Source organism: Salvelinus sp. IW2-2015, linkage group LG20 (genome assembly GCF_002910315.2).
Source record: "Salvelinus sp. IW2-2015 linkage group LG20, ASM291031v2, whole genome shotgun sequence".
Lineage (NCBI taxonomy): Eukaryota > Metazoa > Chordata > Actinopteri > Salmoniformes > Salmonidae > Salvelinus > Salvelinus sp. IW2-2015.
In genome coordinates, this window is record NC_036860.1 from 75951151 (window position 1) to 75976696 (window position 25546).

The 25546-nt window shown below is 43.2% G+C and overlaps 4 protein-coding genes across 6 annotated transcripts; all 4 read right to left on the reverse strand.

Moving 5' to 3' along the window:
* Positions 1–2291: 2291 nt before the first annotated feature.
* On the reverse strand, positions 2292–5045 carry LOC111981903 (GTPase IMAP family member 7). The gene is made up of 3 exons (XM_024013394.2): positions 4753–5045; positions 3928–4082; positions 2292–3821 (listed from the first exon to the last, which is right to left on the reverse strand). The coding sequence occupies exons 1-3, from the start codon at positions 4775–4777 to the stop codon at positions 2949–2951; spliced, it is 1053 nt and encodes a 350-aa protein (XP_023869162.1). The 5' UTR covers positions 4778–5045; the 3' UTR covers positions 2292–2948.
* Positions 5046–7160: 2115 nt separating this feature from the next.
* Positions 7161–12892, reverse strand: hmgxb4a (HMG box domain containing 4a). 2 transcript variants are annotated; one of them, XM_024012593.2, is made up of 13 exons: positions 12808–12892; positions 12015–12096; positions 11728–11864; positions 11565–11640; positions 10856–11449; positions 10516–10719; positions 10187–10383; positions 9930–10011; positions 9767–9831; positions 9525–9624; positions 8116–8291; positions 7815–7937; positions 7161–7640 (listed from the first exon to the last, which is right to left on the reverse strand). In XM_024012593.2, exons 2-13 carry the CDS (start codon positions 12049–12051, stop codon positions 7596–7598), a joined length of 1836 nt encoding a protein of 611 aa, XP_023868361.1. In that variant the 5' UTR covers positions 12052–12096; positions 12808–12892; the 3' UTR covers positions 7161–7595. The 2 variants fall into 2 exon arrangements, with proteins under 2 accessions (XP_023868361.1, XP_023868362.1); XM_024012594.2 differs by having other exon boundaries at positions 12015–12088; positions 12808–12884.
* Positions 12893–13119: 227 nt separating this feature from the next.
* On the reverse strand, positions 13120–15691 carry LOC111981916 (ankyrin repeat domain-containing protein 54). Of its 2 annotated transcripts, none has more exons than XM_024013405.2 (8): positions 15030–15691; positions 14673–14720; positions 14460–14558; positions 14260–14331; positions 14034–14081; positions 13822–13946; positions 13622–13729; positions 13120–13465 (listed from the first exon to the last, which is right to left on the reverse strand). In XM_024013405.2, exons 1-8 carry the CDS (start codon positions 15406–15408, stop codon positions 13391–13393), a joined length of 954 nt encoding a protein of 317 aa, XP_023869173.1. In that variant the 5' UTR covers positions 15409–15691; the 3' UTR covers positions 13120–13390. The 2 variants fall into 2 exon arrangements, with proteins under 2 accessions (XP_023869173.1, XP_070305757.1); XM_070449656.1 differs by having other exon boundaries at positions 15609–15671.
* A 2752-nt stretch (positions 15692–18443) lies between these two features.
* LOC111981815 (FAD-dependent oxidoreductase domain-containing protein 2) lies at positions 18444–23069 on the reverse strand. Its single transcript, XM_024013264.2, has 10 exons — positions 22958–23069; positions 22178–22395; positions 21663–21974; positions 21303–21554; positions 20793–21128; positions 20448–20614; positions 20100–20265; positions 19514–19740; positions 19129–19299; positions 18444–18852 (listed from the first exon to the last, which is right to left on the reverse strand). The coding sequence occupies exons 2-10, from the start codon at positions 22390–22392 to the stop codon at positions 18620–18622; spliced, it is 2079 nt and encodes a 692-aa protein (XP_023869032.1). The 5' UTR covers positions 22393–22395; positions 22958–23069; the 3' UTR covers positions 18444–18619.
* Positions 23070–25546: the final 2477 nt, after the last annotated feature.

Genomic DNA, 25546 nt, shown 5'->3' on the forward strand with positions numbered 1-25546 from the left:
TGCGCCATTACAATGGACACATCTTCCTTGCATTATTATTTGCTAACTTGGCCGAAGCTTTCATCTTGGCTTTATGAGTTGTCGCACCAACCCACACACGGACAGGGCAAATGTTWGCTCCTCACAGTGCTCCGTAAACAACTGCAGACACACACACRCTCACGCTACAGGGAGGAACATGAAAACAGCACTAATAGGAAAAAGATGAGTGGACTTAGAGCATGTGCCGTGGAGAACACTTGGTGAGGAGAGAGGAGAGCAGGCAGGCAKGCYRCTGGACCTAACTTTTTAGGCCTTGCTCTGTTRGAAGGGGAACAGCATGGGCTGTGATATAATTATTACAGTATGCCTCGCTATATGCAAAGCAAAAAAATCTATGAGGCAAAGTAACAATCAACCTTAAATTTCCAAGTTGGCATATCACTTGCTACCCACCCAGTAGGCTAGCCACCATCAAAAGGCCTTTCTAATATCTAGACGCACCATATCACCACATTATTAGCCCATATTTTTAATTAAAGTTTCTGTCTACCTTTCTCAAAACTTATTTTTGTAAATTCTGGTTGGAATGTGTAGTATTTGTTATTTCCTCTGTGATTACCTTCAGGGATGAAACAGTCTCTTTTTATATGGTCCAGATTAATTTAGCCAATGCCTTTGTAGCCTGCTGTATTTTTATTCAGATGTTCTTCTCAACAAACCACAAAGAGACCATACAGTATTTGATGTGTATTAGAGGGTATACTGTGGTTGTAATCAGTCCTGTCCTGTTGATATTTTGAGCAGTTTACGGTGAGTGCTGTGTAAGCTAGCAAAGGGAGAGGCCTTGTCTGCGGTGGAGGAAAAAGTGTGTCATCCTGTTTATTTTCCTTTGGTTTGCGCGATGATAACAAAAAAATATTGCCGTGTCCACGACTCACAGCGAGCTGCCCCCACTTCAACGGGGGACCACAAGGTCTTTAGAACAACATCTTTGCTCTGAGGGAGAGCTTCAGAAGTTACAGCCGTTGTGTTAATGATGGGTCACTAGTGATTCCATGAGCTGTTTGTTCAGATTTCTGGCTTTGGTTATGCATAAAGGCACAAATCAACTCCGCATCCTTTGCCGTCCTGATGAGGCTTCAGCCTCTGAGGACCAACCCTGGGCCACAACTGTCTACACAGACGAGATACAGCCTCCCTCTGATTTAGGCCTAACGACATGGTTGCCTCTACTCACATTGTCTGCGTATGGAAATCCATCTCCCTACTTTCTACCCCTCTCTCATCCCTTCTTATTCTTTCTTCTTATCTCCCTCTATCATTACTCACTGTCCTCTCGCTGATGCATATCCAATAAGACAGAGCAATATTTGGACAGGTGTTCTTTTTTATATGCATTATCTTCAAGGGGTCTACTGGACGGGTGCACCACGTCATTTCATTGCAGTTTCATAAGGAATGAACTGGCATCATACCCTGGTTCACTGTAGACCGCTATACTGTAGTCCACACTGTACTGTATGCGTAATTCTTAACAATAAAAAACTGTTTAGCACCAATTTTCCTTTACTTTTAAACTTTCTTTTTTTCCTGTTTCAGACAACTGTGGAGGCCACATCTGGAAGACAGATGTAATCCCTGAGCATGTTCTCTCTCTCTTTCTCTCGCTTGCGCACACATATTCACTCTCTCCTCTTTCTTGCTCTCTCCCCACTCTCTCTTTCTCATTCCTTTCCTCCCTCTCTTTTCGGGAAACATGAGAGCTGGACTAATTCTCTCTCTCCCTCCCACCCCCGGCGGACCACCCACATTCGGAAACGCCTAGCTGTTCCACAGGCAGGGTCTCTGTCAGCTTAGAGCGAGAGGGAGAGAAACTTAAAGAGAGAGATGTAAAGATGGGTTTGACTGATGGTTTTAACAGAGTATCAATTACATCAATGTCAAACCCGTAACCTACCCTTGCATAAAGAGAAGAGAGGAAGCTTTGAGAGCAGTGCTTCAGTGTTTTCCAAAGTCAGAGGCACTTTCACTTAGGACTCCACACTCATCACCACTATTATTAACACCCTCTACACGCTCCAGCAATTGTCCTCAGCTAACACACACTGCTGCAGATGGTCCACCTATAGCGGAGGTCTCCGTTATCTATCATGCGGAAATCTTATTTTCGAAAAGCATGCCTATACTCAACTCCTAAATATAGTGCTTGAAARTTTTGGCCAATAAATGGGCAAATTCAGTCTGAGGGAAATGTGTAATTGTATGCTTTAAAAGTATCAACTGTGTGACATATACAGRACACAACAAAATGCCTTAGAAATTGTATTTTTATTTCCTTTAGTTAGCAGTAAGGTATTCATTTTCAGTTGAGCTCAAATATTTAATGTTTAACTTCAATGTTTTGGTCAACGTCTCCACCAAGTGGATCATGTATGTAACTTCCCCTTTATTTGAAGTCTTTAGTAGACCCTACCATACCTTCTATAATAATTGGTTTTGAAAATATGACCAGTCAAAATAGGCATGCCAGCAGTAAAACAACAAATATTATAACAAGTATTGGGAGGACTGTACGTTGGTCAAATACAAGCCAATTGTGTTAATGCTCAATAAAATAAGTGCAGTGAAATGACAAAGGGAAACTAAAATTGTTCTACTTCATATTCACCATTTCCAGCACCACCCCAACAACAACATATGTGAAAATGGTACGTTCCTATGTTTTGTAGTAAAAAAGAAAGAGGAAGATGATTATGACTAATTGTGAGTAGGCATTATTAAAAATAGTAAATGGTTGATGTCATCATTGGAAAACACTTATCTTTCTCAATATTTTTTACTACAAGACATAGAAATGCACCATTTTCACATATGTTGAGGTGGTGCTGGAGATAATGAATATGAAGTTGAAGAATTGTGAAATGTCCCTTTAAGGTTAATAACTGGAGATATGGATCCCATTGCCATTATTTCTTTTTCTCTGTCTTCGGGGTCTTCCTTCTCCCCACTTCAGTGGCTACTGAGCCCACAGTGGCCCCCAGCATCCGCCCAACGGGCCCACCTACAAACAGGCCAATGAAAGACCCCAGCAGAGACTCCATCCTCAGCATCTTGGGCAGCCTCCTCAGCCACCCTGTCAACCCCTGCCACAAGGACGAGAGAAATGAGGGAGAGGAGGAGGCAGGAGAAAGAGAGGCAATACCCTCTGTGTCTATGTTCAGGTTGTGCACACTCCTCTCTGCCTCCTCCCTAACTCTTGCCATCTCTTCATCATCTAACTCTTGCTCTGGAGGTGAGGCTGAGGAGGGCACCTCTTCATTAAGCTCCTCTCCCCCTCTTCTCTGCCACACTATCTCTGCCTGCTTCTCTCTCACCCTGGCCTCAGCCTCCTGGTAGAGGGGGCAGCTGTAGAACTCCACCCCGCTCTCTTTTACAGTCTGTTCAACCTTCTCCAGCAGCTCTTCCACACTCTTCCTCTCATCCTTCTCTCCTCTACTCCTCCTCTCCAGAGAGTGATAGCGGTCTCCACACATCACCACCAGCTCCAGTAGGTCTTTGCGTCTGGTGGCGATGTACTCGTCCAGCTGTTGTCCCAGAACCATCTGGTCTGTGTGGGTGAAGAGGAYCAGGGTGTGTCCACTGACTGCAGTGGGGCCAAAAACYTTCTCCAGGGCCTCCAGGGCCCGCAGCTCCATGTCAGCCGGCCGGTCCACAGGGACACACAGCAGGAAGGCATGAGGCCCYGGGGCSGACAGGGCCACGCAAGAGGAGACATGGTGCCTCACCTCCTCCGGGGGGCGCTCTGAGCAGAACCAGTCTTGGGCGACTACCACTGATACCTGCAGGCAAAAACAGTGTGTAATGTTAGAWCCTCTGGTTGACATTTAAGTCATTTGATCAGTGTGTAGGCTACTGTCCTTTTAAAGTATCAACAAAGTATCTTACCCATCTCCCTGCAATGGTTCCTCTGTGCTTCTCACATTCCTGAGTGACAGCTGGCTCACTGGCAGTCTGGGTAAAGAAAGCCTGGCGGCCCAGTATGGCGTTTCCAGCTGCACTCTGTCCTGCTCTTGTCCGRCCAAGCAGAACCAGCCTCAGCTCTGCATTGGGACAGGGCGAGGAGATGGAGTGTTCTTAGAAAGGGAGGATTCAGTAGCCCGCACACATCACAAGCTTCGGTCATCTGACTGCTTTCATTTTCCGTTTACATTAGTACTGGTCAATAAGAAAATGCTTTTGTATCTCTGAAAGTTCTGCCAAAATATGTATTGTAACAATGGAGACATTGTACATATTTTTCCTGWGAGACAAAAAAATATATTAATAGAACACTCAAATCACAAAACATCTCATAGGATATACCAGGGTTTCCCACACTCGGTCCTGCCCCCAACCCTGGGTGCACGTTTAGGTTTTTTGTCCTAGCACTACACAGCTGATTCAAATAACCAACTCATCATCAAGCTTTTATTATTTGAATCGTCTGTATAGTGTTAGTGAAAAACCCCAAAACGTGCCCCAGGACCGAGTGTGGGAAACCCTGCGCTATAAAATGTAGAATACGATAAACACGTTTCATAACATTCCAAAATACAGACATCAGCTCAATCGCAGTGCGGAGATAGCCTCCCTCACATTCTAAAAACCGACAGGCCGTGAAGTGCGTTTGTGGCGAGTTAACAGTGCACAAGCGAGTATGAAGCAGTCATAAACAAACGCGAAGTCAAMACTTCCTGAAACCTGCGTGAATAATTTGCAGGCTACACGTACCTGTTTGTGGGGGACCTGATGCCATCTCTTGCTTGTGCGATAYTGCCAGATATTCTTGCCGTATTTAGTATGCACTCTAGTCAACTTCCTCGTTCCTACGTCCTGGCTCACTAGAAGAGGGATCGGTCTGTGCGGTGTGCTTCTGTAGTCTTCAGGGCGTAGCCGTAGTCATTGCTCTTCCAGAACAGCCTGTTTTAGCGTGCTACGTTTTTGTAGGATATTTTGACGCAGTGACAAAAWAAGTCAAGTAGGCTGACTTCAAATACCAATTATGCAACATCATTAGAATCAATATGTTCAAGGCATACTTGCTCAAACTTCCAAAAATCGAATCTGTGTAGGCCGATAATCTGCCAGAATTGAAAGGGATGTGCAATATATTATGTCGGGTATTCAACCGCGGTACTGCAGGGGTACAAGAAAATATAAATATTGGTATTTCAATGTTTTTATGAATATTGCTAGCAACAACAGAATAAACGAATTTTGAATGACACCTGCAGTAGAAAAGAGAACACTTTATTTCTCAAGTCCTAATATTTGGCAGATTAGATTAGTTTATTAATCACAATGACAGGGTCGCAGATGTAATTGCAGGGTACAGTGAAATTCTTAAGCTTCAAGCTCCAAGCTCCAACAGTGCAGGTCAAAAATATACAAAATTACACTGTCTTTGGTATTACACTCACTGGAGTGTCTGACATATGCTTTGAAAAGCACCTGCAAATAGGCTACCAGTGCCACGCTTTTTTAAAATTTGGACATACATGTTTGACAACACATGACTAACCTTTGTTTAACCAGTTAAACAGTTGCTCTTAGAGAAAATGTGTTACCTTTCTACATAATAGACTATGCTAGAGTTTATGTGGGGAGGTCAAAATAATGAAAAATGATCAAATCTATTAATTTTWAAATGTTGATTACTTAATTCACCTAATGATAAGACAAAACGTGATATTTTTCAGGGGCTARTGTAGAATGGGGGTCCCTGGAAAACCGGTTTGCCTGGGAGGGGGTCCCTGGGCAAGAACATGTTGAAGACCCTTGTGTTATRTCGATACTGATTATTTGTCGCCACTTTCGTATACACATACAGTGATTGGTCGCCACAAATGGTTTGTTTACATTTCTACCGTTGTGGCTAGATGAAGTAGAACTACAGCACCATCTAGTGGTCGCATCGGGGACAACAGTTGTTGACAACGTAGCGTTGTAACTGAGCCCTTTTCCGAACGCCTCGATCATACCAACAGTTGTAAAACAAAATGGTACGCGGCATCATCTGGATATGTGTGCAACAAAAGTTCAACATTCACCTTCTGCTACCATTTCTGTCAAGTCGTCTATGCCTATAGTTTGACTCATACGTTCGATAAATCCAACGTATGCACCACACAGAATGCACAGCAACTGTCTCTGCAACGCAATGTTGCAAGTAAAACGCAGCGGWCCATCGGAAATGTACTTCCGATGTACCAAAATTCAAAGCCGTGTCAGTGTGATCGAGGCGTAACCTTGACATCGTTCTCCTAAACTGCTACATCATTTCACCAAACCTGCTGCGTTGGTTCTCTTAACCTGACACGTTAATTATCCTAACCAGCTATGTTAGTTCGCTTAACTTGCTATGTAAACAAACCACCTGTGGCGACAAATCATCAGTATCACCAAACGTCCACTCAATTTCTAAAACGTATGAACACAAAGCTAATCACACAGTTGACCAAATTATGCTAGATTTGACTTCTTGGTTAACAGAGAATCCAAAGCACTTCAGTAGGGAATGTTTTGCATTCCTCCCTGGCTGGGGCATAGAGGCTTGTGGTAGCACAGACATAGTGTTCTAGTTGTTGTATGTGTAGAGAAAAGCATATCATCCTCAATCTGACAAGGATCCTGAAGATTCACAGCAGCTGCTGCAGTTCATGTACAATTCCCTTTACTCACTTAAAAATAGCAATTTCAGTTGTAGGTATAACTGGCCTTAAAATGTAAATTATCTTGATACACTACAATGGTTTGTTACAATAAATATAAGCCTTATTCATTCATTGGTTTGTGTAGGAGTCAGAACAACAGCTGTAGTTGAAAAAAGGTGGTGGTGGTACATACCAGTCATATAAGTCTGCTATGCTCAGTCTGCATGTTGACACTGTTATTTTTATTTTCAACATTTCCATACTGTATACTCAGARGAAGAAATGTATTAATGAAAATGTGGCTTACAGCTTTGTGCTTCAAAAGCTACAAATACCAGAACAGTAGTTTGATTGCAGTTGCCTCAAAATGTTTCTACCGTATACAAATTTCATTCTACAATCAAAATCTAAACCTTAATACTCAGTAAAATAGCATATATACAAAAGAGCAAGTCATTATGCAATTAACTGGTAAAACAAACATGAATAGTTGTCAAAATATATTATTTTCATGGTATGTTGATGGAAGAGGAACAATGGTGGACTTGGGCCCTGGCTTGTCCGTTTGAGTAAAAACTAGCCTCTGGAGATACTGTATACACACAGAAAACACACACGCCCGCACACATTCCCACACGCACAACAACATACAGTTAAATCTGAAGATGCTAACAGACATGCCAGAGGGAAAGAAAAGAGTGTTCATTAAAATGGTTTCAGTAAAAAAKAAGAAATTAACACATTTTAAAATACGTTTAAAAACATGTTGAAACTATTAATATCCACATTTTCCAATGCCTTGCTGCATAAATAATAGTCTGCATCCCAAGCCACACTTCTATAATGGGCACTCTCACTCCAAACGTTTAACTTCATGGCGAGGACACTCAGTAGACGGGAAAGGAAATGTTTCTGTTGGCTTCACAGCCCTGGCATGATGTAGGCAATGTTGTCCAAGGTGTTGGACTGAAAGAGACATAAAAGAAGGAGAGAAATGTCTCAAGCTGGCCTTATGCAACACACTTGCTGTCACACAAAGTGCTGTCACTACAGCCACATATTTTTACTTTACAGCCCAAGTGGGAGATGAAACCTTTCAGAACAACATTTCAAATAGATGGCACGGTGTGAGTGATTTACCAAGACTTGGCGGGGACATCCGTTGAGCTGGGGGATCTGTGCTGTGAGGCAGGTCAGGGGTCCCAGGGCACACAAGATGGAGTCCAGCAGTACAGAGAGACTGCCTGACACCGCCACCATCCCCTGAGTGAGGTGAGATCAGAGGCCGTTAGTCTAGTGGTCACACACACAAATCTTTGTTCAGTCTTTACTCATATGAACGTGATAATGAGACATTTCTGTTATAGGTGAAGAGAGTACGTTTGGACACAACAGCTAAGTTAGAAGATACAAGGAATAGGTGGTTGGTGTGTGTGTGTACCTCTGTCTCCTGTAATCGGTGGCCGATGAGGGACAGGGACTCTCCCAGTAGTTGCAGGTGGGCGGCCGCATCGATGGGGTCGACATCAGGGACCCGTGCTGGTGACAGGGACACACCCACAGACGCCCGGTTGGGGGACACCAGCCCTGCTCCCAGCCCCATGCCCTTCATAGAGCCTGAGACACACACAAATACAACACACGCAGTGACCAACTGACCATGAGTGTCCTGTGGGCTACTGAGAGAGAGATAAAGCAGCATAGAGAAGGGACAGGACTACTGATTGACTTGGTATCACTGTCAAAKCTGATAGAGCTGCAAGGCCAATGTGGCTGCAGATGGGCTCTTACTAGGGATGCACCGATATCACATTTTTGGTCGATACCGATATCTGATATTTTCCTTGCCCAAAAAAACCAATAGCGATATTTAACATTTTAGCGGCCTTTTAAGCATTCTAGTACAGTTAAATAGTTAACGCACACACATGGATGCAGCGGTCTAAGGCACTGCATCTCAGTGCAAGAGGCATCAATACAGTCCCTGGTTCGAATCCAGGCTGTATCACATCCGGCTGTGATTGGGAGTCCCATAGGGCAGCGCACAATTGGCCCAGCGTCGTTACATTTCACGTAAACCCTGTTTGTCTGCATCAAAGTAGCAGTCCTTGTACCTAGCATTGAGCATGGTGGTGACAGTAAAAAGGCTCAGAGAGAATGCCACCGAATTGCTTGTTCACAGCCTAAGTTATAACCCCACGTTCGGTGTGGGCAGTTTTGTTGAGCAGGCGTTTCAATGCCGTGACAGAGGGTATCTGCTGCAGACAGTTGATTAGCTTATTTTTCCAGTCAGTTGTTCGAATGGCACTAGGGGTGGGTTCATGTTTCCAAGTTTCAAACATGTTCTCATGTGCCATTGAAATGGCAGCAGCGGTATGAGAACCAGCACATTCTTGAGCATGCAATACAGCTTTCCTCAGTAGGAAATCCTCGTTGAAACACTGCTGTCAGACTCAGCATGCTCATGGGGCTGACATCGCTGGTCCAAATGTCAGTCGTGACACACATAGCAAGTAGCATAATGAATTCCATTATCTTGGCGTTAATGGATTTCGCCTTTGAGTTGTCTCGCTGAAATGTTCTTACTCTTTCAAATGACTGCTCAACTTGAACTTGTTTAGTTGTTGGAAGTGTGCGCTTAGTATTTTTCTGCTTTTGTTCTGTGTAGCGCTGTATTTTTTGTGGCGTCATTACGTCATCTACTTATATACGTATGCACGTCAGCTTTGACATCGATTTTGCACATCGGCATTAAACTAGACATCGGGCCGATTCCGATGGTGGCATTTTTAGCTAATATCGTTCGATTCCGATATGCTCACCGATTTATCGTGCATCCCTAGATCTTACCTTTGCTTTTGACTCCATCTGTGGAGCTCTTGCGTTTGACTGTGGTGGCCTCAGCTTTGTTCTGCTTGTGCTGCAGGTACTGAGCTTTCTGCTTCCACACCTACGTGTATATAGAAGCAATTTAGGCCATGGACCATGACTCATAGCATAGTGCTGGCGGGCCATTCTTAAATTGATTTCAAATGTTTATAGAATTATCAATCAAATCTCTTTTTAAATTGGTAATTTCAAATGAAACTTACCAGTTTATCTTTTTCTGGGAGCTGTTTCCACACCTCTGCCAACCTTTTGCTCAGCTCTCCAAACACTGCAAACAGTAAAGTCTTTCTTTAGGTTTTGTATAGCATATGTACCACAATCATTAATAGTTACAATGTAATTATAAAAAGGGATAACTCTGCCCACCTAGTCCCGGCTGCTCTGCATTGATGTTGACCCTGTACTCTTTACAGAACACCTGGTACGCTGTTGTGTTCTTCTTCTTGGGCTGAGAGAAAGGAGAAGAGCAGAGTATATAAGCATTTCACTACACCCGCAATAACATCTGCTAAATCTGTGTATGTGACCAATCAAATTTGATATTTACTGTACATATATATACTGTACAAAATGCAGGAAACACTGTCTAAAAGCCTAAACTACCAATCTGTTTTGGTTCTTACCTTATCTTTCTCCTTCTCGTGCTTTTCCCTTTCCCTCTCCTCCTTYTTTTTCTTCTTCTCCATCATTGCWACTTCATTACTTTGATGATGGTGAGTAAGGATGGGAGTAGGGATSGGGGCCCCCATGGCATACATTCCACCAGCTGCAGAGTGATTGGCTGAGCCATGGGTATGCGTGTGGCCTCTCGATGGGTCCCCTGGAGAAAGCATACAAGGAGCACATATTAGAATGCATAATAAAAGTAACTGTTGAAGTAACCAATGTTAAACATCTTTCTGCAATAGGACTAAGGCAGAGTAGAGGCAGCGTTCCAAAAGTTTCTAATCACCTCCTGATCCTTTGCTGTGCTTCTTCTCTCTCCCGCCTTTGTCTTTCTCCCTGTCCTTCTCTTTCTCCCTTTTCTTCTTGCTTTTCTTGCTCTTCTTCTTTTTCTTTGACAGATGCTTGTACGAGTCGTCTATCACCAGCTCTCCTGCCTCCAGTTCACCCCCTGAGGAGGAGCTGTCTCCCCCCATACCCCCACCGTAGTGCCCTGACACACAAGAAAGAGAGGACATAGGGTTCATGCAGGAATCAACACAAATACAGGARAAGTGGTTAAGKGCACAYACAAATGTGTTTCTAATRATGTCTCTCATAGCGATAAATCTAGCCAAAKGCMMTCTTACCCTCCACCTCCACTTCTTTCCCCACAACAGGCAGTGGATCTCGGCTCTGCTGMATCTTCTTGGGGACTTTAGAGAGCTGCTTCCGGTCTCTGTCCTTCTCCTTTTTTATCCCCCCTTTTGAGGATGAGGAGGAGTGGGGAGGGAAGGGAAAGCCCTCTCCTTCKGCMTTCTCCTTAGGCGAGACCATGAGCTTCATCCTCAGCCCATCCGGCTCACGTATGTTCAGGAGATCTCCTTTAGGGGTACCGGTACCACCATGGAACAGAGACGATGACTTGGAGGAGGAGTGCTTTTTGGAAGAGGAGGATGAGGACATAGGGCGGGAATGAGAGGAGTGGCTGCCTTTGCTTCCTCCGGTGCTCCCATCACGTTTGCGGTCTTTGGAGGAGTGGGAGGAAGAGAAGGAGGGGTAGGAGGGCTTCTTGTGCAGGTGTGGGCTYGGGTCTGAGCCRGTGGCCATAGGGGAGGTGATGGCCTGTAGGAGCCCCATGGCTGTGTCTGTGGGATGGGAGGAAGACGAGGAGGACAGGGAAGGGGAGTGGTCCGACGACTTTCGCTTCTTCTTGTGGGGAGGTGGGCCTGAGCCTTGCTGGTCTGGTAAAGAACATAGTGAAGGGAGAGTGAGAACATAATGAATCGGTTCAGCATAMAATTCACSCAAATAATTCAATATTTTTTATTGACAGAGCAGAATTCCTTCCTCCYTTACCTCTGTAATARTAGTCTTCAYTGTGCTTTTTCTTCTTCTTGTGGGAGTCCCCTCCCAATAAGAAAAGTTCTGAGTCCTAAATGAAAAAGTCAGGATTTGACTAAATTTACAACCAACAGAAACTACAYGGCACTACATTTTGAAACCAGTGTTCTGCTGTTACCTTGGGCCGTTTCTTGGAGGACTTGCGGACCTGTGCAGCAATCTCCTCCTCCTCTCTAAGCAGGTCCTTGTATGATCTCCTCTTCTCTCTCTGACTGCGACCAGCCACAAGGCCCACTTCCCCTTCCATCCCTACCTCTGAGAAAGAGAGAGTTGTAATGCACACTGAGAACATCAGGCATTGCATGACAATTGGAATGATGATGATGACTTTTAATAACTAAATTATTGACAGATTTCTTCAAAAGAACATAAGAGGTACTAGAGGAAAGAACTGGCACAAATTACCAACTACTCCTTTCTTCTTGATCTCCTCAAAAGCCATGATCTCTCTTTTCTCCTCAACAGGGTTGCTCGTCTTTCTGTGTCACTAACAAAAGCAAGATATTAGAACACAGTCATAAGGATATGGAGGAAACATCAACCACTGACTCAGCCAATATAACACTGACATGCAACTTGTGACTTGGAGCAGTTTTACTGCAAAATACAGGATATTTACATTTCACTGTGAATGGAAGAATGGCAAAAATAAGAGACAGACAACAATAAAGAAGTATTTTAACACCAAATTGATCAAACTGAGTAAGCCCCTTCAAAAAGCAAGAASTGCCTTGTTACAACTCGCCACCACATATGGGTGATGAGAGAGGACATTCAGTTGCTGTAATTGCTGTCTTTGGATAACCGTCTACACTGATAAATGGCATGCTTGAGCCTATAGTAATAATAGATACATTACAAAACTGAAGTGTGTTTAGGCAATTGAAGGATAAATTCCCGCCTACTTTCGAAAAAATACACAAACACACCCCCTTTCATTAGCTGAGAGTCCCTAACTCCCAACATTTGGAACCTCTTCTAACTCCTATTGCTGATTATGTGCTGGGTTATCCGGAAGGTACTGCAATAGCAGTCCGTGGCTTCTGGTGCAGCTAGGCCTATGTCAGTCTAAACGGACAAAGAAAGTAATTTTCATGCATTTGGTTCATAAATTCTGTTTAGCATGCTGAGGTGAGAATATGTGAATTTTACTGTCGCAAAGAGAGAAGAAATGTACAATTATATGTAATTTTACTACCTCTCCGGATTCACCAATTTACGCGGTTCCAGTCGCCATCTTTGATATCAGTCTACAACGATGMGTGTCGGCAGGGGGAGGGACTTGACTGTGATGTAGCGAATCAGAACAATGAAATCGTGTACGTTATTGTAGTGCACAATGTCAATTGGCTGGAAATATACATTGCGTCTATTAATTTSAAGATATTGTAACCAATATGTAACAATTACTTTTCATGTATTAATTATATGAATGGATAATGATAACTACATTAACTGACAATGCATATTGATGTTACACCGTCTTTTCTTATAAAGCAGAGGCAACAAATATTTCCAAACATTTTATTAATCCATTAACTCAGATTGTTACAACCATTTACAACAATGACCATGATTATTATTTTTTTTACAGTAAACATTCATGTACAACACATGCAAGGCAACAGAAAAAAGGCAGTGACACAAAGATACTGAGAGGAAGACCAACACAACAGTCAAGGGTAATGAGTTCATAAAGATTTTTTAAATTTACTTTATCACAGTAGTATTCCCATTACCCCGCCGTAAACAGAAGAATGTATCCACAAAGAGAGCCCCCTCTACCTATCCCCCAAATTCTGCTTCTGTAGACTGAGTGACGTGAAGCTGGCCAGCAAGTCGGTTACCTCATCAACCTGAAACAGAAGAGAAGCCATAATTGTCACCAATGAAGACTCATTCATTCTTGTAATAAGAATGATACCAATTGGTTGTGTTACCATTTGGTTCAATGCCAAAAAAAAACAGGTGTGTGTGTGAGAGAGAGTGAGTTAAACACAAATGTCTCTTACCTGTTCTTTGGTGCGTGTGTGCTGCAGCTGTGTTGAGATATGATCCAGTCTCTCTCTGGCCTCACTCTGTCCCATCACATTCAGGTACTCCCTCAGCATTTGAATGATCTACAGAGCCATGGAGAGAGAATTTCAGACTGCACAAATAAATGTTGGTATACTAATGTTTACATAGTGCTGTTGTAATAACCCCTTATTACCTGTGTGACCTCCCCTCTAAGAGTTTCTATACTCCTCGAGTCTCCTTCCTGCAGGATGTTGAGTTTGGAGCGTGCTAGGTGCAGGGGGGTCCTTCCTGCTCGGTCTAGGGCATCCACACGTGCTCCTGAACAGAAACACAACATTAACAAGTTATCATTAGCAGGTGTACAGTATGTATGTCCATGTGTCTTCATACAGTATGGCTTCTCACCTCCTCTCAGCAATGTGGTAATTACAGGCACGTGGTTGGTACAGGCCGCTGCAGAGACAGGGGCAGAAGTGGAAAGATTGTGGAAAATATACATTATTCAGATATGGAAAGGTTAAATCAAAATAAATTGTTCATCTTTTACTTTTCTGCCATTGGGACCTAAAGTAGCAATGTTGTACACCCCTGAACCAAATGCTATACTTTCAGTGCCATGTGTTGTTCTTACCCAGATGGAGAGGGGTGTTCCCAAGGCCATCCCGCTGGTTAGGGTCAGCGCCGTAGCTCAGAAGAAGTTGCACTGGAAGGAAGGGGACRAKTTAATMMTTTGTTCACAGTAATGCTGCTGTGAYTATTATYAGTTCATAACAATGTCATTACTGTTGAGTAATGAATCATGAGCCCCTTGCACTTCTCAGTTTGACTTACCGATGCTCTCGTTGCCATTACAGGAGGAGAAGTGGAGGGCTGTTCTTCCTTTGTCATCTGCTGCACAAGGGTCTATGTCTTCTAGAAGAAGCCTGCGCACTGGATAAAAAAAAGAGACAGAAACGTTAAACACCTGAAAGGGATACCATATATTACTTGGTCTTGTTGAGTCTCACAATAGTTGATGTTCCGATAGTTCTCTTCAGTGCCTACCTGTATCAATGTCGTTGCCATTGGCAGCCTCTCGGAACCTCTTCACCGCTAGAGAGAATGAACAAACAAGCCAAAGGTTAGGTAAACATCAGGTAGAATGCTAAACTCTGTGCTTTGAGTGTTGAGTGTTGACATGCCTATCACCGTCTGATGTATTAGGCTAGTATAATGCATACTGATGATACTTTTGTCAAAGTTCAGGAGCCATAGGCAGATGCCTTGCATGACATCCCRTCCCTCCACAACATTCATACAGCTTTACACTATTCACACCTCATGATTGGGTGTGTAATTCACGGCTCTCTCCATCAACACAATTTTTTTCTTTCCAATTTTGAGTGTGTGGAGTTTCTGTACCATAAATATCTTTTCCAATGGGCCCCACATGTCGCCGTGCTCTCCCGTGTCGCCTCGCTCTACACCCTGTCACCTTCCCGGGTTTGCTGCTCGCCACACCCGCCACTGATCCAACTCGACTGGGTTCCCATAACAAGTGGAGGTACCGAAGTTCTTGTTCAGCGGTCTGTCCCGTACGACTCAATCTCACGGTGCCCTCTCCAAAGCCAGTTATCCCAAATCCCTCAGCAGCACCTCCATCCATCCTCTCATCATTTATCTTTAGTTCACCCTCTTTCTCCTCCGCTTCTTTTGGTTCAGTCCCCACGGTGCATTCACCCTCCGAGCTTGAACGTTCATCGTCAGAAGCTGTTGCAACAATTGGACTCCACCCGTCCATTTTCACCGACTCATGTGGAATATTTATTTTGGCGTTTCTCTCTTCAAAATGATCCTCGTTCGCAAGCCAGTACTAGAAGCTACGAAAATAGTCATTTATGTTGATGAACTGACTTGCAACTTTGAATACGTCGTTTATTTACTCGGTTGACATCGCTGGCTCTAGAACATCAATACAGAATCTATTCTACGCATATTTACCATTGTGGCTCATATGTTCATGCTTTGAATTCAAGATGCGTCCCTGTTACAAGAACCAAAATGTCTCCTGTTTCATTATTTAAATTCTCACGAGAACAAGCAGTAAAATGCGCTCCCATTGTAAAGAGGGACGTTGACAAGAACCATTACCAATCAGAGCCTACGTTGTTCGTTCTCTCGACACCAAGCACCCACCCCCGTGCTAAATAAGCCAATGAGCAAGCGGGACACGCGGGATGTGTGATGCAGTATTCAATTTCGGGTTAGTTCTACGTGAGCTCCTTGGGACCATAACCTTAACCTTTACCTTAACCATTATGCGTTTCAACTTCAATGTGTGTGTGTGTGTGTGTGGGTGGGGGGGGGGGGGGGGGGGGGGGGTAGTAGCAAAGAACATTAAATATCTTTCATAAAATTTGATATTATGAATAAAATCATGGATGATTTTACACTCAAGAAATCTTGAGAGCAGATACGATTTAGAGTGAAGAAATTCAAGATATATTATTTGCCCATCAACTCCTGTAAGCTGTATAATACTACAAAAACATGGAAACATCCAAGCTTTATGTTCTCTCTCTTTAATGTCTTACATCTGTTAAAACAGAAAATAAAGTAAGCAGATAAATAACAGTAGTAGGCCTACACAAATAGTATAAAAAATAAATAATGCATAATTCATAGATCACCATGTAATGAAAACCCAACATCACCCATACTGTTTGTACACACATTCAAATCTAAAGTTTCATCATATAAAACATTCCACAATTTAGTGTAATATAAAATATGATTTAAGGAATACAATGGGATAAGCAGTCAACTCTCAGAGGAATCAGGATGGTTGTTCAACCAAAATATTTGGAGGGTTTTTCATTATTTTACTATTTTCTACATTGTAKAATAATATTGAAGACATCAAAACTATGAAATAACACATATGGAATCATGTAGTAACCAAAAAAGTGTTTAAAATATAAAAATATGACAGCTTTGCACTCTTGGCATTCTCTCAACCAGCTTCACGAGGTAGTCATCTGGAATGCTTTTCCAACAGTCTTGAAGGAGTTCCCACATATGCTGAGCACTTGCTGGCTGCTTTTCCTTCACTCTGCGGTCTTACTCATCCCAAACCATCTCAATTGTGTTGAGGTCGGGTGATTGTGGAGGCCAGGTCATCTGATGCAGCACTCCATCACTCTCCTTCTTGGTCAAATAGCCCTTACACAGCCTGGAGGTGTGTTTTTGGTCATTGTCCTGTTGAAAAACAAATGATGGTCCCACTAAGCACAAACCAGATGGGATGGCGTATCGCTGCAGAATGCTGTGGTAGCCATGCTGGTTAAGTGTGCCTTGATTTCAAAATAAATCACAGTGTCACCAGCAAAGCACCCCCACACCATCATACCTCCTCCTCCATGCTTCATGGTGGGAACCACACATGCAGAGATCATCCGTTCACCTACTCTGCTTCTCACAAAGACACGGCAGTTGGAACCAAAAATCTCAAATTTGGACTCATCAGACCAAAGGACAGATTTCCACCGGTCTAATGTCCATTGCTCATGTTTCTTGGTCCAAGCAAGTCTCTTCTTCCTATTGGTGTCCTTTAGTAGCAGTTTCTTTGCATCAATTTGACAATTGCCTGATTCATGCAGTCTCCTCTGAACAGTTGATGTTGAGATGTGTCTGTTACTTGAACTCTGTGAAGTATTTATTTGGGCTGCAATCTGAGGTGTAGTTAATTGCGATTTCTGAGGATGGTAACTCTAATTAATTTATCCTCTGCAGCAGAGGTAACTCTGGGTCTTCCTTTCCTGTGGCGGTCCTCATGAGAGCCAGTTTCATCATAGCTCTTGGTTTTTGCAACTGCATTTGAAGAAACATTCAAAGTTCTTGAAATGTTCCATATTGACTGACCTTCATGTCTTAAAGTAATGATGGACTGTCATTTGCTTATTTGACCTGTTCTTGCCATAATATGGACTTGGTCTTTTACCAAATCGGGATATCTTCTATACCAACCCTACCATGTCACAACACAACTGATTGGCTCAAACGCATTAAGAAGCAAAGAAATTCCTCAAATTAACTTTTAACAAGGCACACCTGTTAATTGAAATGCATTCCGGTGACTACCTCATGAAGCTGGTTGAGAGAATGCCAAGAGGGTGCAAAGCTGTCATCAAGGCAAAGGGTGGCTACTTTTGAAGAATCTCAAATTTAAAATATATTTAGATATATAATATATTTATTTTTGTTTAACACTTTTTTGGTTATTACATGATTCCATATGTGTTATTTCATAGTTTTGATGTCTTCACTATTATTCTACAATTTAGAAAATAGTAAAAATAAAGAAAAAACCTGGAATGAGTAGGTGTGTCCAAACTTTTGACTGGTACAGTATATACAAACTGAGTGTACGCAACTTTAAGAACACCTGCTCTTTCCATGACACACTTATTGGTGTCACTTGTTAAACCCACTTTAATCAGTGTAGATGAAGGGGAGGAGGATTTTAAAGCATTGAGACATGGATTGTGTATGTGTGCCATTCAGAGGGTTAATGGGCAAGACAAAAGATTTAAGTGCCTTTGAACAGGGTATRGTAGTAGGTGCCAGACACACAGGTTTGTGTCAATAACTGCAACACTGCTGGGTTTTTCACACTCAACAGTTTCCCGTGTGTATCAAGAATGGTCAATCAACCGAAAGATATCTAGCCAACTTGACACAACTGCGGGAAGCATTGGAGTCAACATGGGCCAGCATCCCTGTGGAACGCTTTCAACACCTCGTAGAGTCCATGCCCCGAAAAATTGAGGCTGTTCTGGGGGCAAAAGAGGGGGAGGGGGAGTGGGAGTGCAACTCAATATTAGGAAGGTGTTCTTAATGTTTTGTAGACTCTGTATACTGTATATATTCATGGACATTATAATGAGAGGTAGAGAATGTCTTGGGACATCAAAACTGTCATAGGCTTAGTTTTAGGATCCTTGGGTAAACAATCAGAAGTCGAGGTTTATTGCAGAGGACACTGAGGTTCCAGCTCGTGTAAGGTAATCAGGGAACGATGGGTCTGTGTCTGGGGATGCAGAGTCCTGTCCTCCAGGCATTAGCCCAGCATCATGGGCATGCTGCCACAGCTGACTATTCCTAACAACCCCATGCTTCCTCAGGTATCCCTGACGACAAAACAGGGGTGGCTTTTGATTGGTAAGGGAAAAGCGAAAACATGACTCTGTGGGGAAAAGAAACAAGTTCAGTTTTACACATTGTAAAACAGTAATCAAGTAATAAAATGGCTCATTAACTGATTGGGCAGAACCGTAATAAAACAGTAATAACACAGATCCTGTATGAAAGTATGTCACAAGTGAACAAACAAATCGTGTGTGATATGAGAAGATGAGTAGGAGGTAATGTATATGGAAATATAAAGGACATATCCTAAGGGCATATTTACCCTAGTATAATAAGGTGTTGTAATGAGGGATCAGTTGAGTACATGCTCTACCTGCATAGAAGGCCCTGAGGTCAGTGTGGAGACAGTGTTCCAGGAAGCGCCGCAGTGGCTGGCTGTGGGAGATGGGCCCATCCCACTCAGTCAAGAAGTCCTCGATCATGTGATGCACTGCCTTGGGCCGTGGCARTGGCCAGCCAACAGGACGGTGTCTCATGTCCCTCTCTGTTTAGGATGGCAGACAAATKAAAGAATAACATGTATTTGTTTTTACATACATRCGTAGGTTTGAGTGCTGACGTCMTACCACAAAGATGCCTTGTACTATACACAGACATACTCTTMATTTGAATGTCATTACTTMACTTAGTCTTYAACACAAYCATAAGGYCAAACTGTTTTGTACTCTTCATAAGGTTTCTAACATTCTCACACTCACCAGTGGGAAGTTTGTCGTAGTARTATAGAACAGGGTGGAGGAAGTTGGACCTCCAGGCACGGGTCCACTCTGACTCTGCCCTGCCAGGGCCCAGTGAGTCTGTGCGGTTCAGCCCGTACTGTAGAACCAGAACCAGCAGCCCATGCTTGGAGAGCTGGTGGCCAGACAGAGAAGAGAACTGGGGCAGGGCCTGGAGGGGAAACTCCTCCAGATACTCACAGTGAGAGCTGACAGGAAAGGAGAAGATTATTCCAAATTAAAATGGTTCACAAATGGATGAATTTAGGCTGCGTTTACACAGGCATCCCAATTCTGACCTTCTTTTTTTTTTTACACTATTTTTTTTTTTTTTTATCACATTAGATCTTTTCACATCAGATCGTTTTCAGGGCTGCTCAGAGTGGTCAAAATACAGATATAAAAATATCAGAATTTGTCTGCCTGTGTAAACACAGCCTTAGTGAACATAAATCGGGATATCTACAGGCAATCAATCAATGTGAGATTCATTGGTAGAGATAGGTAAATTTCCACGAGGGACAATAATCATGAAGAAAAATGTGCACAGTGGTTCAGCACTAYTTACCCTCTTAGTAAAATGATGTCTCCAAGTACCCCAAACATTTGGTACGGTCCGGAGGCCTCATTGACCCTCCTCAACAGCCAGGACTGCAGCTGACTGATTGACAGTTTGATTGCAGGCCAGGAGTTGCTATGGTAACGCAGCTCAAGGACTCTATGTACAGCACGCACTAGAGTGGAACACAACAAAGTTACAACAATAAATAGTCAAAAAACAAACACATTTTGTCTATAAAAACATTACTTTATTGACAAATTTGTAATTTCAAAGTTTTCCCCCCTTTACAGGCAGTTACTAACTAAATCAGATTTACTCTGTCTACATTGTAATACCAGCAGTTTGAATGGTTACCTGTGTATCGGAAGCCATGGATGAACCCCCCTGCAGAAGAGCGATAGTCTCTTGAGTGTGCAGCCGTCCCCAAAACAAAAAGGTCTGGGGTTCCCCGCCCCTCGTACCATGCTGTCACTCCTGGCAACCGCCCCCTGGCACCCTCACTGCTTGGTGGGCGGGCAGAGCTGGAGAGATTAACGGTATCATTAGGACAGGCTGACATTATCTGACTGAAACAGCATGGCTTTTCCAATGAAAATTATAAAACAGAAGATCCACCACTTCCATAGAAAACAATAAGTTTAACAGAACTCTTTTTGCATTATGTAAAGACATGCCACTGTAAAGTATTCATTTACATACCCATCAAAGATGCTGAAGTTGAACCGGAACCCCAGGCAGCGGATCACACGATCATATGGCTGGCGGAGAGAGAAGTTGTCATTGTGGTACACAGGCAGGTTTGTCGCTGTGACCTTTGAACTGTTCCTCCCATCCGAACTGTCCAGTAACTCAGATAGAGTAAGGAACAACTTGCCACGCTTTTCCTTCCCACTGGATCTGCACTTCTTCTTTCTGCCTGAGCACTTCTTTTCATCCTCTCCATTTCTGACGATAGCAATGTCCTCAAGGCCTCCCTCCACCAGCYCATCAAGGGACTTTAGYTGGTACGTGTCTAGCAGCTCATTGTTCACAGCTCTGTGGAAGAGAGAAAATAGGTCACTTTKATATGAACAGATTATGCTAAGGGGATAGCAACATACTCYGATCTAAAACACTRMTGCAGGAGTACTAAATCAGTGAAACAAAAGAAAGATCAATTGGTAGGAGAGGACAATATGGGASTCAAAACCTGATGATGYCTCTCAGTACCTGAGGTCTCCGACGTAGTGTGTCTGCCAGGCTAGGCGGACCGGGCTYGGGCTGTAGAGATGGAYCCGGCTGGCCCGACCCAGGATGCTCTGAGCTGTTTCAAATGCTGAGTTCCCCTTACCCAGGATCAGCACGGCCTGGTCCTTATACTCCTCTGGGTCCACAGGGATGGACTCATAGCCCTCCACCAGGTCTGAGCCCTCAAACTGGACCTTCTGAGGATCCCACAGTCCTGTGGACACCAGTAGGACTCTGTGGGTCAGAGAGAGAGAATCATCTCTTTAATGGTATGCATAGTGGAGAATGTTTCCATATTTCCAWCCTTTTACATTAGATATGTGTATAGATATAACACAGTACCTGCATGTATAGTCCAGTCCACGCTGGTCAGTCAGTATGTATCCCCTGCCTCTAGGTGATTCAGACTCTGAGGCCCTGATCTTCCCGATGTCCACCCCATACTGGACCTTCAGCCCCAGCTCCTTCACATACATGGAGAGGTAGCGGGGGAATGAGTCTGCATCTGGGTAGAGCTCCCGGCTGACTCGCTGAAGCAGCAGGTCGGGCCTGTCACTCAGGAGGGAGTTCCAATCGTGACGAAGGTTGAACTCGCGGTTCCGCCTTCCTGTGTAGATCTTGTTGATGCTGATGAGTTTCCTGTGTCGAGGGTATCTTTAAAGGGAGAAAAAAACATCCATGAGTTACAACACATGTTCATGTACATGGTGTAGGTCAGAACATATTTCTATGAGCAGGGCAATAGAGAAAGTTGCATCATTGTTGCACTGTCACAAAATACTTTGCTGAGTTGGAAAATTGATTCGGCAAGCGCAATACCCGATATAGTCGACACCCATTACTACAGAGGCACTCACATATTGAAGAAGCTCCCTGGCCCCGAGTTCCTCTCCAAGATGATGTAATCTCTCTGACTCTTGGAGAGAAAGTGACCCATCTGAAGGCCAGCGGGCCCGGCTCCAAGCACACAGTAGTCATGGTGACGGGTGCTGTTGTGACTGTGGTAGTCATCAGGAAAACATTGGATCAGAGCGATCAGGAGGGCTAGGAGAAGAAGGATAGGGGAATCCATGACCTATGAACGAGTAAAAGGCAATGAAGGCATTTATTGGTGGGAGAGTGGGTTTAGTGAAGGTCATTGCAATACCCTGGTGACAATAATCAACGGCAAATTTAAGTTTTGAAAGCGGCAATCTGAAAATATCCACTGAGAGAAGCAACCATATTGTAATGAAACAGCAGGGAGCAGGTCTCGAACCCTCGACCTTCTAGCCCGAAGTCCAGCGCGCTATTGACTGTGCCGCAAAAGCATGCTCGTGCGGCAGAGTCGATTTCCGCGCTTATAAAACCAGGGTCGTCATAATATTATTGCCAAAGTCATGCAACTCTTTTCAATGGCTTTACCAACATAAGGTCAATTGAAATGAAATATCAGATAGCATTGTTCAAGTGAGTGGAAGAACAGAGAAAGTACGACAATAGCGGGCCTTCATGGGGTGTATCCCCGTGCTTGCCTTGAAACTCTGGCACGACATCATAACTCGACATGAGGGGATGCAGCTGCACTAGACCGCTGGTTGAGAAGCGCTCCACGAGCACAAAATACACAGCATATCTATTAAAGTAGGATGTTTTACCTTTCACTGCAGTGGTTCCCTCTATTCTAATCCCATATCATTTTGCATTTGGTCTGTAAATAAAACTCTCCAACAACCTATAGTCGGAATTTCATAACGGAGCCCCATCCCTTGATACGACACTCCAGCATAYCACAGTACTCTGACCAATAAACGCTGCTCTATTCTGGCCAATAAGAGCTTGTGTGTAAAATAGAGGGCGTGATAAACCTTAAAGTGATGGACAAGAAATGTTCCATACTTTTGATACAAAAGTATCAAGTAGCAAAAGTAACACATTTGACCTTCTTTATTACATTCTTTATTAAAATGTTATAAACTTTGTAATGTTGCAATTTTTGAGATAATTGTAGTAGTTTGATATTTTTTTCGTGAAAGACATACTAATCATCATCAAATGTTAATTAAGTGAAACATAGCATGCATATTATTATAATATCATAAACACAATTAACTATTTATAAAATTCTCATGCCTAGAAATTGCTTTTATTTTTGCCTTCTACAACTGCAACATACACTTCTGTTGAGTCATGGTATCCCCCTTCTCTATTTTGTTGAAACCTGTTGAATCAGGTTATCTATAGAGATTTGGTAATGTGAGATCATAGATACATAATAGACAAATGTGGGGTAAACCATACAAATTGAATGTTGAGCACAAGAGTTTACAATGTAATCCCCTGAAATGAATTTTGACCTGCAGTTGGTCATTTGGGCTGAAACTTTGTAACAAACAAAGCTCAATGAACACAATGGGAGAGAGAATTGGATTAAATTAGATTAATTTAACCATTGAGTCCTGCCTGCAGTTAAATCAGCATATTGAATCACTCTTGTTATTCAGTCGTGAAGAGGGCACGACAAAGCCTATTCCCCTCCAGGAAACGAAAAGATTTGGCATGGGTCCTCAGATCTCAAAAGGTTCTACAGCTGCAACACTGAGAGCATCCTGACTGGTTGCATCACTGCCTGGTATGGCAACTGCTCGGCCTCCGACCGCAAGGCATTACAGAGGGTAGTGCGTACGGCCCAGTACATCACTGGGGCTAAGCTGCCTGCCATCCAGGACCTCTGCAGCCAGGGCGGTGTCAGAGGAAGGCCCTAAAAATTGTCAAAGACCCCAGCCACCCCAAGTCTAGGACAAAAAGGCTTCTCAACAGTTTTTACCCCCAAGCCATAAGACTCCTGAACAGGTAATCAAATGGCTACCCAGACTATTTGCATTGTGTGCCACCCCCCCAACCCCTCTTTTACATTGCTGCTACTCTCTGTTCATCATATATAAGCATAGTCATTTTAACTATACATTCATGTACATACTACCTCAATTGGCCCAACCAACCAGTGCCCCAGCACATTGGCTAACCGGGCTATCTGCATTGTGTCCCGCCAACCCCTCTTTTACGCTACTGCTACTCTCTGTTTATCATAAATGCATAGTAACCATATCCACATGTACATACTACCTCAATCAGCCCGACTAACCGGTGCCCGTATATAGCCTCGCGACTGTTATAGCCTCGCTACTGTTATTTTTCACTGTCTTTTTACTGTTGTTTTTATTTCTTTACTTACCTATTGTTCACCTAATACCTTTATTTTTTTGAAATTGCATTGTTGGTTAGAGCCTGTAAGTAAGCATTTCACTGTAAGGTCTACTACACCTGTTGTATTCGGCGCACGTGACAAATAAACTTTGATTTGATTCATCTTCAGAAAACTAAAAGGTACATACACTGAGAGCACAAAACATTAGAAACATGACATTCCAGGTGAAAGCTATGATCGCTTATTGATATTACCTGTTAAATCCACTTCAATCCATGTAGATGAAGGGGAGGAGAGGATTTTCAAGCCTTGAGACAATTGAGACATGAATTGTTTATGTATGCCATTCAGAGGGTGAATGGGCAAGATAAAAGTTTTAAGTGCCTTTGAACAGGGTATGGTAGTAAGTGCCAGGCACACCGGTTTGAGTGTGTCAAGAACTGCAACGCTGCTGGGTTTTTCACACTCAACAGTTTCCTGTGTGTATCAAGAAGGGTCCTCAACCCAAAGGACATCCAGCCAACTTGACACAAATGTGGAAAGCATTGGAATCAACATGGGCCATGTGGAACGCTTTCAACACCTTGTAGAATTGAGGCTGTTCTGAGGGCGAAAGGGGGTGCAACTCAATATTAGGAAGGTGTTCCTAATGTTTTGAACACTCAGTGTTTATAACTTTGTTCTCACCTGTAGTCAACATACTCTCCCTCAATAGCAGAAGGAACCCATTCACTTCCTGTAGTTCATGTGACTGTGTTTAATGATTTCTACCATTCCATCTGATCACTCATGCTCTCCCCTCACTGGTAAATCTGCCCTGTCATGTTAAGCTTCAGCATAAGGGAAATGAGTCAACACTCTCACTTCCCATTTGATTTAGCTGACAAACATTGGGAGAGAAGGCGAGGGAGTCAAATATAAAGACAGGGGTCAGTGAAAGAGTTGATAATTTACCTGTGGGGTATTTCCTTGTTGATGTCTTGTTATACAGCTGATAAACAAAAGCTGCCCCTTCTCAAAGGTTTAGAGTTGCTGTGTC